The following is a 20,896-nucleotide window of genomic DNA, read 5'->3' as shown; positions in this document are numbered from 1 at the left end:
TAGGGCGGGTAGCCCTATCATGATCAGTGCCCCCGTGATGAACAATGCTCAATATTCAATTTTTCTTGCTATCTTCTCTATTTAAAACAGTGATATTCTATTGCTCAAAAATTTAAAAAAAATTGTATATATTTTATAATCCATGTGCAATCCATTTTAATTGAATTCATAAAAAACCTGTGTAGAAGTTGAACTAAAATTCTCAAAAAAGTCTACTTTTATAATTTTTAGCAATTGTAAGGACATCAAATAAATTTCCAAAATCATCAAATAAATTCCCAAAATCCGAAGCCGACGTTTATTATTGTAAATCTTTTTATCAGAGTCTATTTATTTAATTATTTAAGTTAGAAAATGTTAAAAAAAAACTCCAAAGGCAAGTCGGCTTCGTGAGGTGCGGCGCAAGGCTGAACACGTGGGCCAGCGTGGAGCAGAACAGTGCACGGCTGAGGAAGCTCCGGCCGGTTGGCCTGCGCGGGGGCGCAAAGCAGGAGGCCCACGTGGTTGGGCGGCAATGGAGCAGGCCGCTGTGCGGCCCGTGCAGCAGTGCTGGCGCACCACAGGCAGGCCGAGCGGCCAGATGGATGGTGCTGAGGCCCACGCGGTCGGTTCGGCTGTGTTGGAGTTCGATCTGGATAGAGCGAGGAACAGTAGGCGAACGGAGAGTTTTCGGCAGAGAAAAATATATCTAATTTGAGGGTTTTGAGAGGAAACCTTTTAGGGATGTTTTGATGTGCATCTTATGAATCTATTCATGCAATGAAGATTAAATTTTAGTAAGTTTCTCTCTATATTCTCTGCGTTCGTCTTTTTGCAGTGACTTTTTTGTTGGATCGCTTGATCGCTACGATTTGTCTCGGCTTGATTCATCCAAAATCATCATAAGGCATCAAGGTAACTCTCTGAAAGTTTTGGTTGATCAAATTTTTGTAATTTTTGTGAGATACAGGTTTGATCTATTTTTGTCACATCTGCTTACGATATCTTTAGATCAAAATATCTGATTGACTTTATACTTGATGAAATATATTTGTATGATTATCTAGTTTCTACAGTAAAAATCTTAGAGCAATCCAACGGTTGGATCTTTCTGGGTATTGCTTTTAGTGATGTGATAGTTGTCTGTTTCGAACTGAATTTTTTGAATAAATTGAATGTTTAATTAGGGTGATTTAAACTTTGAATTTAGCTTCTGTAATTATTCATTCCCTCTGATCGGGTATTTTACACATAATCAATCCTACAGTATAATCTGATATCTTTGATGTTTGGCAATGTGACATATATGTCTTGGGCAATGTACGCACAAAGAGACACTACTAAAAAACTATTTTTCGAGATATTTAGAGTAACTTTCTACAGGCGGTTTTTCAAATAAACCGTCTGAATAATTGATAAGGGCCTCCTGCGGTTATGGATCGCCTGTGAAAATATATTTTCATAGGCGGTTCACATAAGGAACCGTTTGTGATAATAGATTATTATTACAGGCGGTTCATATAAGAAACCGTCTGTAAAAATGGTCATTTCTACAGGCGTTTTCTTATGTGAACCGTCTTTGAAAATGACCATCTATTAAAAATTCATAACTTTTGTATATGAAGTCGGATGAGAAAAAAATCTATATGAAAATTGTAGTCCTTGATGAGATCTACAACTTTGTAGTTGACATTTTTTTTTATTTGAAGTCATTTAGATGCTCAAATAATCGTTTGAAATTTAAAATAATTATTTGGGTATCTAAATGATTTTAAATGAAAACTTTTTAACTATAAAGTTGTAGATCTCGTCGAGGGCTACAATTTTCATATAAATTTTATCCTCATTCGACTTTGTATGAAAAAATTATAAATTTTTAAAAATAAGTTGTTACTCATTTCTACAGACGGTTCCTTATGTGAACCGCCTGTAGAAATGACCATGTTATTGTAGGCGGTCTGTATAAGGAACCGCCTGTAGAAATAGGTGATAATTTATCTTCAAAAAATCATAATTTTTTCATACGAAGTCAGATGAGGATAAAATTTATATAAAAATTGTAGCTCTCGACGAGATCTACAACTTTGTAGTTGAAAAGTTTTTCATTTGAAGTCATTTATATGTCCAAATAATCGTTTGAAGTTTCGGATTGCAGATATCAAAAGAATTACGTATGCTCATCTGTTCAGAAGTCGTTCTCTAGTGTGATGGTAGGGAGGGTTCACGCGACCCGACAGGTTTCGAGTTCGAGTGTCAAAAACCGCGTAGCGCGCGAAAAAACGCGTGACTTGTGACTTCGCGACCGCGTGGGGTTCCTGGTCGGTCCAAAATATTTTTTTTTTGCTTTTTTTTATTCAAAAATATCGATTGAGGGACCGATTATCGCAGGCGGTTCACTTAAGGAACCGCCAGTGAAAATCATTTTTCACAGGCGGTTCGCTTAAGGAACCGCCTATGGTAATAGATTTCCACAGGCGGTTACTTTTGCGCCTGTGAAAATTATTCATTTCTACAGACCTTCGATCGCAGGCGGGTGCACTAAACGCCTGTGAAAACGAGTTAACACCTGCCTCTAAAAATAATTTTTTAGTAGTGGGATGAGATGCTTTATGAGCATGCCATAAAAGGTTGCAGGTGGTAGTGGTACAGATGTGAGCTGGTGACATTATTGGAGAGGATTTGGGTGTGGACGAGGACAATGCTGATGGAAACGGTTGAAGAAGAGTAGTGATTGTTAAGGAAGGGGCAGGTAGCGTTCAAGCATTACTAGGTAAAAACGGATTGTTTCTAGCCTGTTTCCATTTTTCATTCATGACTACGGATGATTTTTCAACAGCAGAAATTTTGATAAGCTCAAGTTCTGATGCATACATCTTTGACTGATTCCTACATCAGGACTGAAAAATTCAATTCCAAGCATTAGGATCAGTATCATCCAGTTTTTCGTCCTACAATATGTTGATTACTTAGATCTCTTGTGAGCTTTGGAAAAAAAAGCTTTTTACTGAACCCTGAAAGAGAAAGAGATCGTGCTAATTTTCATATGATTTTATTTTATCTTCAGGTGTTATGCTGCTGGTGGAGTACCTTTCTGGTTTGACATTATTTGGAAAGGATGACAAAGTCCATATCGTGGTAGATGCTGGAACAGGCACAGCAGCTGTGGTGTTAACTCTTGGAGCGGTATGTCTAGGGTACGTTTGATACAAAGACCTGCATATAGTGGCTTTCATCATACAGGAGCCTGTTCATTGATAGATCTCGTAAGAGCACCAAAAAAAGAGAGGATCTTTTAAATTTGTTTCAGCAAAGAAAAGAGGGGTAAGAAATACACAATTGAGATAACTCTTCGGTATTTTCCTTCACTAAGCGCTGGCGCGCTGATACAAAATTCTATCGCAGCAGGAATTTAAAACTGCATCAGTTCTGATTGTTCATCACCACATGTCGTTAGTGCTGCTCCACGCATCTTTGCTACATGAAATAATTCATTCTCCTTAATGCAGACTTCAGTGGAGGTTTACTGCTGTCATGCCTGCTGACACTCTTGAACGATATAAAGAACGAGAACAACCCCTTGTATCTAGTGTTGAAAGGCTTTTGCCCTGAAGTTTACCATGGAATGGCGGAAGATGATACTCATGACAGTCTAGTTCAATGGACGGAGCGCTTTTCACCTAGAAGGTATGCCTTAGTCATATACTACAGTGTATATACTGCATTTTACTTGGTACTACTCATTTTGTTCAATATGCAGTTATATATTTCCTTTTAAACACTTCACATAACAGATAAATAATATTTTTATGCAATACGGTTCCCTGGAACTTCAAAGTTATATAATTTACGGTATAAATGGTTGCTTGCGTGGCATGTTTGATATCTTTTTGTAAGTTAATTACAGTATCATTCAACGGATAACATTCAGCGTACTCACGACCTTGTAATTTGTGGGTATCCATATACTATTTCTCGCACTGGTATTCTGATTGTGATTGAGGGCATTCATCCATCTTCTCTCTAAGTGGAATTGGCATTCAATGTAATTTATTTTAGTGAACAAAATAGTCATTTTAGACAGTGGTACTAGAATCTTTGGACTATTTTTTGCACTGAGCTATGAATACCTTTGACCTTTTTCTCCAGATTTGGCAAGGTGTTGAATGGTGAAATCGCGATGTGCCGCCAGATTTCTCAGCAAACTGGTATCCTGCTGGATCCAATGTACACGCTATCAGCCTGATTCCGAAGAGCTGGCTGGCTGAGTTTTCTTTTTCTTCTTTTCAGCTATATGAATTGCTCTAACATGACGAGGCACCAACGGGCCAAGTATAGGAGCCCCTTTCCCTGGGTGCGCAATACAATATGTTTTGGAATTTTCCTGGGTCTGACTAGAGTAAAATTACACTTTGCACTGGACTGTGATGGCATCATGGCAAGCCTCTGATCGAATACAGGTGCACCAGTCAGATCTAGTATTAGCGATTGTGCTTGTTCCAGTTTTTTGCTTGTCGCAGCTCTGATAAAGCGCGAGTAGAGCACAGAAAGTCACCTTACAACCCTGATAGGCTGTTACTGCGTCAGCTTCGTGCAGCCGCGCGCCAGCACCGGCCGGTGTAGCACAAAATGCCCCAGCGCATGGCCGCCATCCGCCGAAGTGGTGGCTGCCGCAGACGTGGAGCCCCGGGCGGGCATGGGGCATGGGCGCGCGTGGCGTTGCAGCCTGAGAGTCTCGGCAGGGCGACGAGCATCTGCCGAGACTCTCGTCTCTCCCCCCATCTCAGCCGGCATATCCTTGAGGCTTGAGCAAATCGCGGACGGCGGCCATGACGGCACGGCGAGTAATAAGTACCGGGTGCAAATCATGACCATGCAACTCTCTGGCCTGTGAACGAATATAATGATTTTGCGTCCTTACGTTTTACGAGAGATGTCTGGTTCGATCTCCTTGTTTTTTACCTTGAAAAGGCCGGAGTGTTCACGCCGCGCGGCACAGTTGGTTGTCGCGGATGGTCGCCAAGAGACAGACCAAAGAAAATGACCGACGACGGGCGGCTCGGCTCCACCCTTCCAGGACCAGAAAGCAGCAGAGCGCAAGCGAGCGAGAACGACTCGCGCGCGCGTCCCCTTTGTTGTCGTGATGCTCCTGGAATTGAACCAGCGCACAACAAAAAGAAGCAGGAAGCGTTCTGAAACGACGGGATAGAGTAGGCTCGCCACGCCACACGTCGCGCCGACTGGGCCGACGCGTGCTACACGGCTAGCGCGCCCACACCCACACGCGGAAGCAAGAAGGATACGCGGCTTATGGCTGCGCCCGCGGCGTCGGCGTCGGCGGCGTTCCGGCGGGTGTACGACACCCTCAAGGACGAGCTCCTCCGGGACCCCGCCTTCGACTTCAACGACGACGCCATCCGATGGCTCGACGGAGTGAGTAATACTTGTCTCTGCTTCTCTTTCGTTTCCCTTACGGTTGTTGCATGCCAGTGCATGCTGGAGTTAGACATAGCTCTGATTATACTACACGATGCATGCGGTCAAGTGATAGGAAGTTACGAACAAATACTTGCAAAAATCCGATGTACAAGTTGGAGTATATGGATTTCTATAACAAGGCTAAATTGAACTTCCAACTTTGAACACTCAACTGGACAGTGTGTTCATCCAAAACAAAACTGAACAGTGAATAATTCATCAGCTGGCAGCTTAGACTTGACATAGGACAGTTTGGTGGCCGTGGTTTTATTGCAAGAAAGAAAAAGAGAAAGGTGCACCCTTTCGCTTTCTCTAAGCAGTTCACACCGTTCTTAGTCGCTGGTACTGTGGCGCAATTCTCCCCTGATGCTATTCATTGCAAAGAAAAAGAAGAAGTTTTTTGAGAAGTTTTCTAATTCTTAGCTTTCGCCTTCAGTTCCATTTAGAACTCCCAATATCTCGCAGCAGGCCAGGGAAGGATTGTCCACTGAACTGATGAAATACGTAAGTTGTCTACGATGGTGTTGTGATGCTCAGACCAGTCTGAAATTTCGAATGGCATGATGTCGACCTTAGTTTTAGTTCATAATGTTTGAATGTGTGAAATGAGCACATCTGATATAGCTGCAACTTCAAGCCGCTATTGATATTACTGGTGTACCTCTTGGTATGCTTCCCACCTTTGTTCATCCATAATTGCTGGCCCCTTTAGTTAGCTATTTTCTCTTGTGAATTACAACTAGTTGTACATGGTTTGCTAACATTTTCTTAAACATTTTCTCTGATCAGATGTTAGACTACAATGTGCTTGGCGGTGAGCAAATTATTTGATTTTTGAGAAAAAGTGACACGGTGATACATGGCGATTTTTATTCGGCAGATGTTTAGATTTGCTAATGTACAGGAAATCTAAACCGTGGCCTGGCTGTTATTGAGAGCTATAAATTATTGAAAGCTGGATCTGAACCGAGTGAGGAGGAAGTGTTTCTTGCCTACATCCTCGGTTGGGGTATTGAATGGGTATACAACACTTCTGCAGTTTACTGATTTGAGAATTGTAAAACCATGTTAGCAGGTCTGATTGTTTCCTGGGCTGTTGTTCTTTTGAGTACTATGCAGCTTCAGGCCTACTTTCTAATTCTTGATGATATTATGGAGAATTCTCATACTAGGCGGGGAAAGCCTTGTTGGTATAGACTTCCAAAGGTTTGCCAACTAACTTGTTGCTCTGTCTAAAGATGACTCAACAATTCATTGGAGATTTTATTCTTGTGCTTCAACTAAAGAAAGACAAGCGTAAGTGCTTGTTCAGATATGAAATTCCCCCCTTTGGCCTTTGAGCATAGGTCATAGCCACTAATATCGAAGGGACATTGTGTCACTGCAATCAGTTGTTATCAAGTTATTGACTGGACTACTAAGCACTAGCACCATGATGTGAATATGCAGATTAATATTCTTTGCATTCTAGTCCATTTGTTAAGTCAGATGGTCGAGTTATAGTTTTTTTTCTCACTCTGAGTAGGTTGGCCTCATTGCTATAAATGAGAAAGACAAGCGTGAGTACTTGTTCAGATATGAAATTCCCCCTTTTGGCCTTTGAGCATAGGTCATAGCCACTAATATCAAAGGGACATTGTGTCACTGCAAGCAGTTGTTATCAAGTTATTGACTGGACTACTTAAAACTAGCACCATGATGTGAATATGCAGATTAATATTCTTTGCATTCTAGTCCATTTGTTAAGTCAGATGGTCGAGTTATAGTTTTTTTTCTCACTCTGAGTAGGTTGGCCTCATTGCTATAAATGATGGACTTGTCCTCCGTAGCCAAATTTCACAGATCTTTAGGCGCTATTTTTTCGGGAAAATTTACTATGTTGATCTACTGGACTTATTCAACGAGGTATTTATTTATTTATTTATGCTCAAAATTGGCGTCATTTTAGGACAAGTTTTGGTACAGGACCATGATTTTGTTACTGCACATCTAGGTTGAGTTTAAGACAACTTCAGGAGAGTTGCTAGATCAAATTATAACAAATGAAGGGCGCAAAGATCTGAACAAGTATACTGTGCATATGTACGTCACCTGATTATGAACTTTTCTATCATATCATACTACGTGTTCAAAGTACCTTACGAATCAATTTTCCATTTTGTACTTTTACTCCTTTTTGCCTGCTATTGACAAAAGTTTGAATTGTATGCAGTTACCGGCGCATTGTAGAATACAAGACAGCATACTATTCCTTTTATTTGCCGGTAAAAATATGTGCTCCATCTAATATATCATCACAGTTGCTTTAGCATATTGTTCATCAATGTGGAAAAACCTGATAACTGTTTTCCCGCTGTTGTGAATACCTGCATCATTGCATTCCATGTCTGGAAAGAATAGAACTACGGAACTAGCAAACGAATTCAAATGGTTACTGTTACCTACCCATTTCACTGTGTGATGACCATGATTCCTCACTGTGAGAACACATACAAACAGTTCTGTAAATTCATATCTGTGGAAAGTGTGTATGTACATGTTTTAGTGATGTTCAATATTCTCTTCTCTTTTCATGATCGGTAACCTTACTCTGGAGTTGTGATTCATCAGCAGCAAAATTCTTTTAACCTGTTACAAGGTCGCATGCGCACTGCTACTGTCTGGTCAGAGTTTGGACGATTACGTTCAAGTGAAGAAAATCCTGGTTGAAATGGGTGTTTACTTCCAAATTCAGGTACAGTAATCATCTTCGTAGTGCATTTTTATCTTTTCAAACTTCAACGTTTTTTTTCCCTAGGTATGCTTTCATATTTGATGTTAAAAGTCAGATTTTCCTTTCAGGACGATTACCTGGACTGTTTTGGTGATCCAGATGTTATCGACAAGGTAAGTTCATTAATCCACAATCATACTATCAAAAGTGCCTTAAAAATATCATATTATCAAAAGTACTTTGTGTTTTATCCCAAAGCATCCTATGGCAGATTGGAACTGACATTGAAAACTTCAAGTGCTCTTGGCTGTTTGTTCAAGCACTTCAGCGTGCTGATGATAAGCAAAAGGATGTCTTATTTGTAAGGACCATGAACTACATCTTTGAATAATGCTACTAGAAGCACTATATTAATGTTTGCTTGCCATTTGCAGGAAAATTATGGGAAACCAGATCCTGCATGTGTAGCAAAAGTGAAGGCTCTGTATAAAGAACTTGCTCTTGAGGTTGCCCTCTGTGTTTATCATTGGATTGTTTTTTAGAAAATATTTGGTGTCTTTTCTCCTTTACATTACTGTGCTATATGCTAACGTGCTAGCATATTTCTGTGTTCAACCCTTCATATATAAATCATATTTTTACCATGTGTGACACTGTTTGATTTTTTCCCACTTCCAGCGGGTCTTCTCTGAGTATGAAAGGGAGAGTTACGAAAAGCTGATATCAGACATTGAAGCACAACCCAGTGAAACGGTACAGGCGGTGTTGAAGTCCTTTCTGCACAGGATCTACAAGAGGAAGTAATATTCTCAGCATGCAAAAGAATTATGGCAGAGCCATCTGGGTTTGCTGAGTTGCTGAACCTTAGGTCTGATAAGTTAACTTGTGGCTCACCTTTGACGAACGTTTGTGGATAAATAAGAGCACGTTCCCTAGAGGAAAAAAAAACAGCAAAAAAGAGCACAAGAGTTCTCTTTGTTCTACGGAATGTCTCAAGCAAGAAATTTCACATCGGCCAATATGGCCAGCATATCAAACACAGTCAGATGAGCACATATATCTTTTGGCCTGTGCTTGTATTCAGTATGGTTAAGAGCTTGTACGTAACGGCCAAAAATTCAGTCCTTTTTTTCTATTTTACAAGGGGAAGAATATGTATAAGATCATTTAAGCTACTGTCACAACTTTCCTGTTCTGTTAGTAGTACTATGTTGGGAAGGGTTGCGCAGACTCCATCCTTCATTACAGCAAAGATAACCCTGCCTTAATCTGTCTACTGGAGATTGCGTAGTGATGGAGCTGACAACCTTCAAAACTGATGCTCTGTACATCAAACCTCTTCTGTCCTAACCGTCTAAGTGCAATCTGATCGCTGTCATTACACTATGATACTCCATACCTTAGTAGCTTCAGCTGCAAATTCTACTGCACCCAATGAGGCTGGTACCGGTTATGAACAGTGCCTGACCCGTCAAAACGATTAGTATGAAGTGAACTTGTATAAAATATTTGTTAGAAGTTAACCAGTAGCTGAGCAGATTTCCGCGGGCCAACAGCTCCTTGCTCCAACAGATGTATGGCCGCACTATAAGAGAACTTCCTCGCAAATAGAAAACATGGAACGGAGCTACTATTGCATTGGCACCACTCTGTCCTGTACTCCATTTGGTAGTTGACATGGTCGATACTCTAGAACAGTATTCATAACAAACTATAAGTGTCGTGGTGGTAACTGAATAATATTATATATGTGTTCTGTACACAGAATACAATGTTTAATTGTTTATCCTAAGAAAAGTGGTCTGACACAATGTAAACCATATGATGCTTGTTGAGTTCGATCGAGAGGTGGGTTGGAAGAACACACATAAGGGCAAAAGAGTTTTCTAGCTGCTAACGGTTTCTAATGGTATTAGAACATCTAATGAATGCTTACAATATACAGTGACCGACATATTGTTGCTACAGTGACCAACATACTGTTGCAACACTACATAGCAAAAGATTAAACTAATTGACCTCTAACCGACAAACAAGGGTTACACTAACATTACTCCCCCTAAGCCTTGTGTGTTTGCTTAAGTTTAATTTGGATCATTCCAGTCCTAACTCTAAGCTCCTAGAATCGAACTCACCCTAATGCATTTGTTAAGATGTTTGCGAGCTGGTCCCTGGTGCCAATAAAGTCTGCACTGGCACTCCTGTTGTCCAAACACTCCCCAATGAAGTGGTAGCGCATATCGATGTGTTTGCTGCGCTCATGGAAGGAACACATGGTTTTTGTACAGTGCTAGAGCTGATTTGTTGTCAACCTTGAGCTTGACAGTGTCGGCAGGCTTCCTCTTGAAGTCGCCGAGCAATCGAGCCAGCTACACAAGGTTAGTGGCGGCGACGACATACTTTGCTTCACAAGACAACATGGCCACCACCCTTTGTTTAAGAGAATGCCAACTCACCAAGTTATCGTCATAGAAGAACGGAGTATCAGAAGTGCTCTTCCGCATATCAATGTCGCCGCCGAGGTCGTTGTCGTTGTAGCCGATCAACCGTCCCTCCTCTGCTTTCCCGTAGCGGCAACCGTAGTTGATCGTCCCGGCAACATAGCGCGAGATCCTCTTCACGATCGCCATATGCTCCTGAGTTGACCGCTCCATGAAGCGGCTCACAAACCCGATGCTGAAGGCAAGATCCAGCCACATGTGAACGAGGTAGCGGAGGCTTCCGACAAGCCTCCTGTACTCTGTCGCGTCCACTTCTGCCGCCGTACTCGAGCGGCTAAGCTTGAGCCGTTCCTCCATTGGGATGTGTGCGGGATTGCAGTCTCTCATCTCCGCCATCTCTAGGATTCGAGCAACATATTGCGCTTGGTATAGCGTGATGCCACCGCCGCCGCTCTGCTAGACCTCGATCCCAAGGTAGAAGGAGAGCAAACCGAAGTCACTCATCCTGAATTGAGTCTTCATCTCCGCCTTGAATCGATCGATCTTCTTCTTTGTCAATACCGTGATGATCAGATCATCCATGTAGACCCCAAGAAACAGCAGCGTGTTGCTATGGCCGCGCCGATACATTGTATGTTCGTGCGCGCTCTGCTCGAAGCCGAGAGCCCTCAAAGTGCTACCAAGCTTCACGTTCCATGTGCACAGTGCTTGTCGCAGGCCGTAGAGCGCCTTTCGCAGCCGCAGGACTTTGTGCTCTTCTCCAGCGACGACGAACCCCGACAGCTGCGCGACATACACTTCCTTCTTCAATTCGCCATTGAGAAATGCTGATTTCACATCCATGTGATGGACCAGCCATTCCTCTTGGGCAGCTAGCGCCAGCAGCAGGCGTAGACTCTAGACGGGCAACAGATGCGAATACCATATCGAAGTCCACACCCAGCTGCTGCACAAAGCCCTTGGCGACAAGGCAGACTTTGTGCTTGATTACAGACTCAGCTTCGTCTTTGTTGAGCTTGAACACACATTTGAGCCCGATTGGGCGGTGTCCACGCGGCAGCTCCACCAGCGTCCATGTCCTGTTCTCCTCGGCAGACTTCATCTCTTCTAGCATCGTTGCTCGCCACACCACGTCACGTTCTGCCTCGACGAAGGAGCGCGGCTCTCCAGCTCACCAGGTGCAACTCGGCGCCATCCAGGACACGGGGTAGTGTATCCCGTCGAAGCTCCCTCGCTACCGAGCAGCTTGTCGACGATGTGGTAGCGTACTGGGTTGTCGCTGTGGTGTGCGTCGAGCCTAGCGCTATCATTCAGCGGTGGCATGACAAAGTTCACCTCCCTGGTAGATTCACCGCTCGAGGTTCTGGGTGACGCATCGGCCATCGTTGGACTTGGTGCAGGTGGTTCCGCCGCCGGTGTTCCTCCTCCGGCTGAGGTAGACCTGTCAGTCACTGGGAGATGGACTTGACTCACCATGAACTCTACGGCGAATTCGCTCAACGGAGCCACGCTCACAGCTGCATCTGCCTCCTAGCTCCATCCGGCATCCCCGTCAAAGATCACATCTCACGACACGCGGATGCGCTTAGTGCTCAGGTCATAGAGGCGGTACGCCTTCGTGCCACGCTCGTAACCGATGAAGACACAGGACGTGCTCCTGTCATCAAGCTTCCGCAGATGCAGTCGCGCCTCCTTGACGTATGCCAGATAGTTGAATGTGCGCAAGAAGTTCACGACCGGCTTCTGGCCATGCCACGTCTCGAACGGTGTCATGCCATTCAGGCTCTTCGTCAGTGCACGATTGAGCATGAAGATGGCGGTGCTCACTGCATCTCCCCAAAACTCAACCGGTATGCCCCTCTGTTTCAAGAGTGCGCTCGCAGTCGCAACGATCGACTGATTGCGCCTCTCCACCACGTCGTTCTGTTGTGGGCTGTACGGCGCGAAGAAGTGTTGCTGGACACCGCGATTCACGCAATGGAGCGTGAATTCAATGGACGTGAATTCGATGTTGTCAGTGCGGAGGACTCAAAGCTTCCGACTGCTCTCCACCTCTGCCTCCGCCTGGATCACCTTGATCGCCACCGTTGCGTCGCTCTTCACAGCCAGGAGCGTCAGCCACATATAGCGGCTGGCGTCGTTCACCTTCAGCAGGAAGGAACAACGCCCACCTAGTGTCGCCGGCATGATGGGACCGTAAAAATCTCCATGGACGAGGTCGAGGTGCTCTTTCGCCCGATACTTGGTGGTGACGCACGTGTCGCACAGCTGCTCAACGTGCTACAGCTGCGGTAGGCCTCGCACCATCTCATGGCACGCCAGTAGTCAGAGTGCGTCAAAGCTTATGTGGCCATAGCGTGTGTGCCACCACCAGGTGTCCTCGTCATGGCGTGCCGCAAGACGGATGGGACGAGCAACGTCAAGGCGCAGGATGTACAACATGTTGCGCCTGTGACGAACTTTGGCGAGGAGGCGGCGTTGGCGGTCCCAAATCCACAAGATGTTGTCCTCGATCAGCACCTTGGAGCCACCCTCGTCCAGCTGGCCCACGCCGATGATGTTGTTCTTCAGCCGTGAGATGAAGTAGATGTCGCGGCGAACAGGATGGTACCACAGCCGCGGATGTCGACCACCGAGCCATCTCCGAAACAGACGAAGGCTATAACACCTTAATCGAGCTTCGCAAAGACATTGTGGTGACCCGTCATGTGGATAGTGGTGCCGATGTCGAAGTACCAGCCCCTCTAGGTGGTCGCCGTCGTCACTGGCACCAAGGTGGACTTGCGCGCGCCGGCTCATCGAGGTGGATGTGGCTTGGCGGTGGCTCCTGCGCATCATTGGGAGCGCACACCTACGCCATCAGGAGCGCAGGCTCGTCTTCTTCCTCCTCGCCCCGGGCTAAATAAACCTACTCCTTGGGTGATCGGCAGTGCTTAGCCTAGTAGCCATAGTGGCCGCAATTGCGGAATTTGTCATGGGAGAGATCGTGTGCGGCCTCCTTGCTATCGGAGTTGTCACCTCCCTCTTTCTTCCGTGGTGCGCGCGCACGGGGACGGGCATTGCTGCTACCCAAGGACCCTTCGCCCTGCTTCCGCTCCTTCATGCGCGCGAGCCATTGCCCCTCGGTGAGAAGCTTTCTGCCGATGCATCGCGAAATCATCGATCGTCTCCCTGTCGCGGAACGAGATTGCCTCGAATTCCTTCTACAGCTGTTGCGCCGAGGCCTTGATGGCGTCCCAGGCCTACTTGACGCTCATTTTGACAGCAAGTGTGCCAATCATCTCCTGGGGCATGTCGTGGAGGATGGCCTCCAGTGCCATATGGTCTTCCTGGAAATCAGAATCGCCAAACTCCACTACGTCCCAAAGGCCGTGAGCCAGCAGCATGACCTTCATGAGCAGGCTCCAGTCGGCGTAGTTGCTCCGTGTGAGGATCGGGTACGACGCGCCGCCAACCTCCTTGACCACACACGTCAGATGACCACATCGTATCCACTGTCTCGGTGTCGCAATCGTCATGGTGGCGGTGATGGGGAGCGGTGGTGGTTGAACTGCTGCCTAGGACTCAAAGCCGCAGCACTCGTAGGAGCCGACATCGCCAGGATCGATCAACTCTGGCTCTGAGACCAATTGTTGTGTTCGATCCTGCGAGAAATGAGTTAGAAGAACACACACGAGCACACATTGGGTACAAGAGTTTTCTAGCTGCTAACAGCTTCTAATGGTATTAGAACATCTAATGCATGCTTACAACCAAGGGGTTCAACCCATTATAAAGGCACAAAACCGACATACTGTTGCTGCAGTGACCGACATAGCAAAAAAAGATTAAACTAGCTGACCTCTAACCGAGACACAAGGTACACTAATAATGCTTGCATAATAGCATGCAACTTGCCATCAGGTATCATAAACAGTTAAACCTATTCTTGACTTTGAGGGAACTAATTGGCAATAATTTCTACCATTCAAACACAAGTTTTGAATCTGAGTATTTCTTTATTCTGGAAAATTAGATGCTGGATTCTTGTTCCGCAGTTCAATATGCTTTATGATCAAGATAGATAGAATATAACAGGAATATAGCACTAATTATTTAAGGTCTCTAAACTTCACACGATGGTGCCAAAAGGTTAAAGACACGCAGAACAAAATCAAGAGCTTACCTTGATAGCACTGATATGCTCAGGACTAGAGGTGTCATACTCAAATTTCATAGGATGCCAAGCCATTTTGTCTTTTGGATTTGATGATCGGTTCCATGATGTATAGGTCAAAGTTCTTCTTTCCAATTCATCTTCAAGACCTTTGATCTAGAATATTAAAAAAATGCGCCAACCATTATGAATCTATGTGATAATCATGTCAGTTCCAACTTTGAAATTTATAGAAGCAATAACAAAGCTTACAGAAAATAATGTCTGCACATAGTGTTCATCCGGAATACAATCATGCTCCTCTCGAGCAGCTCTTTTCTGCAAGGTTAAAAACAAAAATCATGTGTCAGACAGAAAACTCAATGAATAAGAAACTTAATGCGCTACGAGCAACAGCTAGAGGTTAACATTTTTCAAGCAATCATATGCATAAGGATTACAATCTATATCTACTTCATCTGCATACATGCTTGAGAATACGTGAAGAGAATGTGGACAACTGAAACTTACCAGTACCTGGTTTCTCTGAAAATTGAATCCTAATCGTCTCTGCGATGAAAGTAAATTTCTATATGAGAACAATAGTCGGACACACAAGAAAGTTCAATTTGATGATCAGTTATTGGATGCGTGGAATAATTACTGAACAGGGGATGGAAAATGGGATTTGCATGTTAGATTGATTGATGATCCAAAGAAACAAAAAGAAAGCATTTACCTAACATAAAACTTAGACATGTCAAGATCATTTACAGAATAGCACATTCACATTTAAAAAATGAATGCCATTTTAGCTAAGATTGCACAGATATAGGTGAAGATTGTTATTGTATATGGTGTTTTCCAATGTACCTTAAAATGATCTTCTCGTCAATAGGACAATTAGATAACATTAGAAATCATAATGGAAAAACTAAATTAATAAATGTTTTGCCTAGAAAATGCAATACAACAGCTATTGAATGCCAAACCTTTTGGCCCAAAACTTCCATATGGAGACACAAATATTTTACAAGTCTAATAAAAGTGCACAAGAATGAAGTAAACTAAAAACTTACAGCATTTGGCTTTCGTGCCAAGGTCTTGGTCATTACCATCTGCAGAAGTTAGTTAAAACACAATATAATTATTCTGCCATAGGACGAAGAATGAAGACTACATTATCTGTGTTAAATTAGCACAAGATTAGTTATATTGGTACAGTATTTCGACAGCCTCATGAAAGTAAGATAAAGATCATATGCATCAGTCATATGAACAGGGAACCCAAATCACGGTGCTAATTAAAATAGATACTAAGACTACAGAAAGTACTGCTGACAAAAGTAGTTGTGGAACAGAAGACCTCTAGTTATAATTATTGTCATAAAGCAACTTCAGATTAGTATGTAGACCTTAAAAGCATTTGCGCAGCCTGCTTGCTACTTATCCAAGGCTGCTATAGGGTTCTAGCATTCTTAATTGAGCCCTAAATGGCCATATCTTCAAACTAGCGAATCAAAAGACGAGTCTTGGCATCTCATCTAATTTCAATAAAGGTCAGCTACAGGTAATGTTTTGTTGAACTAGTTGTAAGTTCAAACATCCAAGGCTCTAGCACTATTACAGGAATGAAGAGAAACCAAAACAGGTGCATCAAAAAACCTTTCGGTAATTACATTTCTTAAAAAAAAGGTCAAGGTTTATAAAGGACCAAATCAAGCTAAGAATACATTTGGTGTCAACACGAAGAGACTGACAATATACCTTGCAATGTCTTCTGAATACTTGTAACACAGTTTTGTCACCAACAACAACTTCAGCATGTTTTCTGATTAATGCGACCCACTGAAATGTGTAGACAGATGGACTCAGAATAAAGCTCTCAATAGGTACTAAAATATCTATATGAACAAGAAAGCGCAGAAACTACAATAACCTGAGATCCTTTCCTCCATTTATCATTTAGAATGGCCGGAGACATGTTTGGATTATAACGCTTCTCTGTCTTGTCAATGAAACTGGGAGATTAATTGAATAGATTTAAGAACAAATAATCGAAATACTGCAGATTATGAGAAAGTTTAAAGGAGCATAACAAGAACTTGCACGGTTACAGATGGTCCTTTTCCTTTACCTGTCTACAAAACTTTTAGGTGAAGCCATCAAGTAAGTATATATGTAGCTGAAATTGTAGAGAGGAACACAGCTGCAGCAGGAAAAGGACAAGTATTGAAATGTTAATATATAAACTGCAAGCTTCAAATAAGAAGTCAAGACATGATTATGCCAACAAAGGAAAGCAAGAGGTAAACGACAATAGAGAGACATGCATACTAGCGAATATAATCAGAAACTCTCTTATCGCCTGGGGAGGAGGCCGCTCCATTAGGACTGTGGGAGCACCCAAAAAGTTAAACCGAACAAGGATTCAAACCAGCGAGATGGGGTTTCAATTCTTTGGAGATACTTGGAGCTGATATGGAAGCATCGTAATGATTGTGTGTTTAACAGTGTTATGCCTAGCATCCAAATGGTCCTGCGATAGGCTGGTGAGGAGGCCCGGCTTTGGTGTGATGCAGGGGTGGTGGGTTTGTCACAGCTAGCTGGGACTTGAGCTCGGTTAGCTAGAAGCTGTTGGGGTCGTGTTAAAGGCCTGTGGCGCGCATGCAATCTTTAGCTGGTTCGGTGATGTGTGTGTGAGTGATGTGTTTTTACATTGCGTACTTGATTTATTCCTCCCTTAATGCAATGATATGTAGCTCTCCTGCGTATTTAAGGGGAAAAAAAGGATTCATAGAATGCCATTGAAGTTGCAAACTTGCAATTATTTAAGTTAGCATCACTTAGCAGATCCAAAACGGTAAGCAGTACCAGCAGCACAACAGGAGAACAACATCCAAATGCATGCCTAAAGAATTCCTGGCTTTAGTCTGAGTTCACTTGTCGATTACCATTTCCAAACATCTCTTAATGGTTATTAAATTGATCAAGAGTCAGACAACCATACCCCGCATTTCATCATGGATTACTTCACAAAATTTGGACTATATATACGAACAAGATCGGTTAACACATGTAGAAAAAGACAGAAATCACCACACCTATCCGAGAGCAAAACAAAGCGCTGGTTCGCCGGATCCTGAAGGGCGGCGGCGAACAACATCCTCTCTGCCTCGACCATGGTCGCTTCTCCCCACGACACCTGCGGGGCACAGCCGTATTTCCCCAACTTAAAATCGTACACGGGGCTCCATGTGAGCAACCATGCCGCGAAAACCCACATCGTCAGGAAAAAATTCCTAAAGGTCCAACCTTCACGCCCCTAGTGAGTTGCCGCCCGTAGAAATACGGCGATCCCGTGGTGGTGCGGTCGAGTTGGAACCCGGGCGCCGAGTGCACGTACACCGAGAACCTCCCCTCCTCGCCGTTCTACCAGAACACGCGGCGATCACAATCAGGACACACCAATCGAATAGGCAGTTAAGCGCGACAGATGAACGAACGAACGAACGAACGAATCAATCAGAGGGCCACAGGTGGCTCTGTGCTTACGCGGAAGAAGGCGTCCCAGAGGAAGTCGAGCGGCACGCCCGCGCGGACGAGGAAGAGGAAGGCGACCTTGGCAGGCCCGGCGGCGGGCGGAACGCCCAGAAAGGGCCGGGCACGGAGCAGCGCCGTTAGGAGGAGCAGGAATGAGAGGGGCGCGGCGAGGCGGAGGCAGAGGCGGGCCCGCGCGCGGCGGCCAGCCAGCGGGAGGGCCGCCAGCGAGACCGACCGCTTCACCGGCATCGGCGGGCAGCGGGCGCGGCACTAGCGGCGACGGCGGCGTGGGGTCCTGGTCTACTGGGCTGAGGCCTCCGTGGCATCAAAAACTAACAGCGGAGGAGGGGAGCCCGTGCTGCGCCCGAGCCCGCCGCGGCGGGGTTAAAGAGGCGGTGGCGTTTACTGGGAGGCGTGGCGTTACGGCGCGGGCGCGGAGAGGCGTAGGGGAGACGGTGATGCCATGTGCTGTGCGTGCGCGGTGGTGGCGTTTTTGCTTTGCGGAAGATTTTGGTGCGATCCCCCCTCGGCCCCGTGACGCGCACAACGTCCCTGTCGGGCGCGGGTGGTGTGGGGCTGGGTGGGCGTGGGATCTGTATCTTGACTGCGGGTACACGATTGCGGTTGCAGGGGGGATTTTGCTTGTCTATTTTTTGATCGAGGGATTCGAGGACTAGGTGGATTTTAGTGTATTTTTGTTTTTATTTTTTTTTCTGAAAAGTTATGTTTTTGATTTATTTAAAAAACTGTTTTTAAAAATAGATTGTTGGGTTTTATAATAAATTTTTGATTTTTTATATAATTTCTCAGAAAAACGTATGTCAGCAAGTTTTTCAGTTCTCATAAGTAGGCTTCTGATTTGTCAAAGTCACTCAAATTTGTTCTAATTTTTTACTTCTAACAGTAAAAAACAAAACTAAAAATAGAAAACAAACAGGATCTTCATCTATCCATGTGCTTAGAAATTTAAGAGTTTTTTTTTTTGGCTTGGGGTGTCAGGAGCGCTGGCGCTGCGAAGCGGTCCGGGAAGCTAGAGATGCGGGCATGATGTTTTTATGATTTGATTTTGACTTGGTCATGAAAGAAAGAGAATAGAAAAGCAGGAGAATCACAGGGGTAAAATGGGTATTACAAAGGTTGAATCTCAGTCAAACCAGATGGAAGTGATGACAGTGGCATTGAAGGCACCAAATTTTTAAGAACAGTGGCATTAACGGAAATAAATTCTTGATTAGTTTACAATGGCATGTAAAGAATTGTAAAAGAACTAGCACATAGATCAATCAAATAAGTCGTGTATAGATTTTTTTTTCTTAATACGCAGGAGAGTTATGTATCTTTGCATTAGATAGAGAAGGAAAACGAACACCTTACATAGGCCACACAAAAAAAACTAAAACGAAACACCTACGCACACCTCACACAAGCTTAACCAAACACACCACTTAAAGGAAAAAAGCTACCACTACCTAAACCACATCCCAAACTAGTCTGGCCACGGCACCGAGACCTTTTGCTCCGGCCAAGCACCAAAGCTTGAGATCATTAGCAATATCTCCCAGCACGCTTAAGACACAGGGAGCAACTCCATCGAACACACAAGCATTCCGATATTTCCAAATCCACCAAGCTCCTAAAATAATTAGTGAGTTGAAGCCTTTACGATCCGATTTGCCCACCCGACGTAGAGCACGCCGCCACCAATCAGCGAAGTTTTGTGTCATGTGGTTCTGGACAGAGATTTTGCAGGCCAATGCGTGAGAGAAGATGGAACCATATCTAACGGGCAAAGACACAGCCAGTAAGAAGATGTTGAGTCGATTCATCATCTTGGTCACAAAGAGGACAGCGGGCTGGATGCTGTCCAGCACCTATTCCGAATAGCCAGCCATAGAAAAAATTTGCATTGCAGAGGAGCCCACGACCGCCATAAACGCTTCCATGGCTCAAACCGGATAGATCCATTGTAGAAAGCTTTGTAGGCAGATTTGGAGGAGTACAGACCTGAAATCAAGTGCCGCCACATATGCTGATCAGGCTCTTCCGGGATCAAAGATACATTTTCCGTGGTATCCCATTTGATCAGGTATTCAATCAACACATCAGCCGACATGCCTCCCTGAATATCATGGACCCATCTATGATCGGTGAGAGCTTCAGCAACCGTACGCCTTTCAAACACACATTTTGAAACCAAAGAAACTAATGCAGGAGCAATCTCAAGCCAAGAATGACCGTTTAACCAACGATCAGTCCAGAAAAGAGTGTTGAGGCCATTACCAAATAGAGAAAAGAAGAAAGTTGTAAACATGGCTGATACAATAGGATGAGCCGGAATTTGAAGATCAGCCCATGGGCGATTTAGTTGAGTCTTTTTCAACCACAACCATCTCAATCTCAACGCCTATCTAAGCATTTCTAAATTGTGGATTCCGAGACCTCCGAGTTCCAATGGCCTACACACTTTATCCCACGCAACAAGACAACTTCCACGTTGACTTGTTCCCTTCCTTTCCAAAGGAAAGCCCGACGTTTCTTGTCAATTGCTTTAACAGCCCATTTGGGAATGTCCATGGCAATGAGGACATAAATGGGGATGGTAGTGAGGAC

General features: G+C 44.2%; 2 protein-coding genes and 1 pseudogene across 7 annotated transcripts; 2 read left to right on the top strand and 1 right to left on the bottom strand.

The window, feature by feature from the left end:
- The first annotated feature begins 514 nt into the window (after positions 1–514).
- On the top strand, positions 515–4,222 carry LOC133884755 (putative D-cysteine desulfhydrase 2, mitochondrial; annotated as a pseudogene).
- Positions 4,223–5,132: 910 nt separating this feature from the next.
- LOC133918616 (farnesyl pyrophosphate synthase-like) lies at positions 5,133–9,342 on the top strand. Of its 3 annotated transcripts, XM_062362575.1 has the most exons (12): positions 5,135–5,409; positions 6,244–6,268; positions 6,359–6,474; positions 6,574–6,660; positions 7,243–7,359; positions 7,448–7,536; positions 7,667–7,718; positions 8,093–8,188; positions 8,296–8,340; positions 8,439–8,528; positions 8,602–8,673; positions 8,846–9,342. In XM_062362575.1, the coding sequence occupies exons 1-12, from the start codon at positions 5,287–5,289 to the stop codon at positions 8,969–8,971; spliced, it is 1,038 nt and encodes a 345-aa protein (XP_062218559.1). In that variant the 5' UTR covers positions 5,135–5,286; the 3' UTR covers positions 8,972–9,342. The 3 variants fall into 3 exon arrangements, with proteins under 3 accessions (XP_062218575.1, XP_062218569.1, XP_062218559.1); XM_062362591.1 differs by lacking the exon at positions 7,243–7,359 and having other exon boundaries at positions 5,133–5,409; XM_062362585.1 differs by lacking the exon at positions 6,574–6,660 and having other exon boundaries at positions 5,134–5,409.
- LOC133918596 (glycosyltransferase BC10-like) lies at positions 9,215–18,818 on the bottom strand. 4 transcript variants are annotated; one of them, XM_062362552.1, is made up of 11 exons: positions 18,299–18,813; positions 18,059–18,175; positions 17,848–17,948; positions 16,881–16,952; positions 16,683–16,764; positions 16,511–16,591; positions 15,823–15,861; positions 15,281–15,313; positions 15,017–15,082; positions 14,774–14,920; positions 9,215–9,856 (listed from the first exon to the last, which is right to left on the bottom strand). In XM_062362552.1, exons 1-11 carry the CDS (start codon positions 18,533–18,535, stop codon positions 9,680–9,682), a joined length of 1,152 nt encoding a protein of 383 aa, XP_062218536.1. In that variant the 5' UTR covers positions 18,536–18,813; the 3' UTR covers positions 9,215–9,679. The 4 variants fall into 4 exon arrangements, with proteins under 4 accessions (XP_062218536.1, XP_062218528.1, XP_062218544.1 ...); XM_062362544.1 differs by having other exon boundaries at positions 15,275–15,313; positions 18,299–18,810; XM_062362566.1 differs by lacking the exon at positions 9,215–9,856 and adding an exon at positions 13,221–14,252 and having other exon boundaries at positions 15,275–15,313; positions 18,299–18,818.
- Between the last annotated feature and the right edge of the window lie 2,078 nt (positions 18,819–20,896).

This window comes from Phragmites australis, chromosome 1 (genome assembly GCF_958298935.1).
Source record: "Phragmites australis chromosome 1, lpPhrAust1.1, whole genome shotgun sequence".
NCBI classification, from domain to species: domain Eukaryota; kingdom Viridiplantae; phylum Streptophyta; class Magnoliopsida; order Poales; family Poaceae; genus Phragmites; species Phragmites australis.
This window is presented reverse-complemented; position numbering and strand designations above follow the sequence as displayed.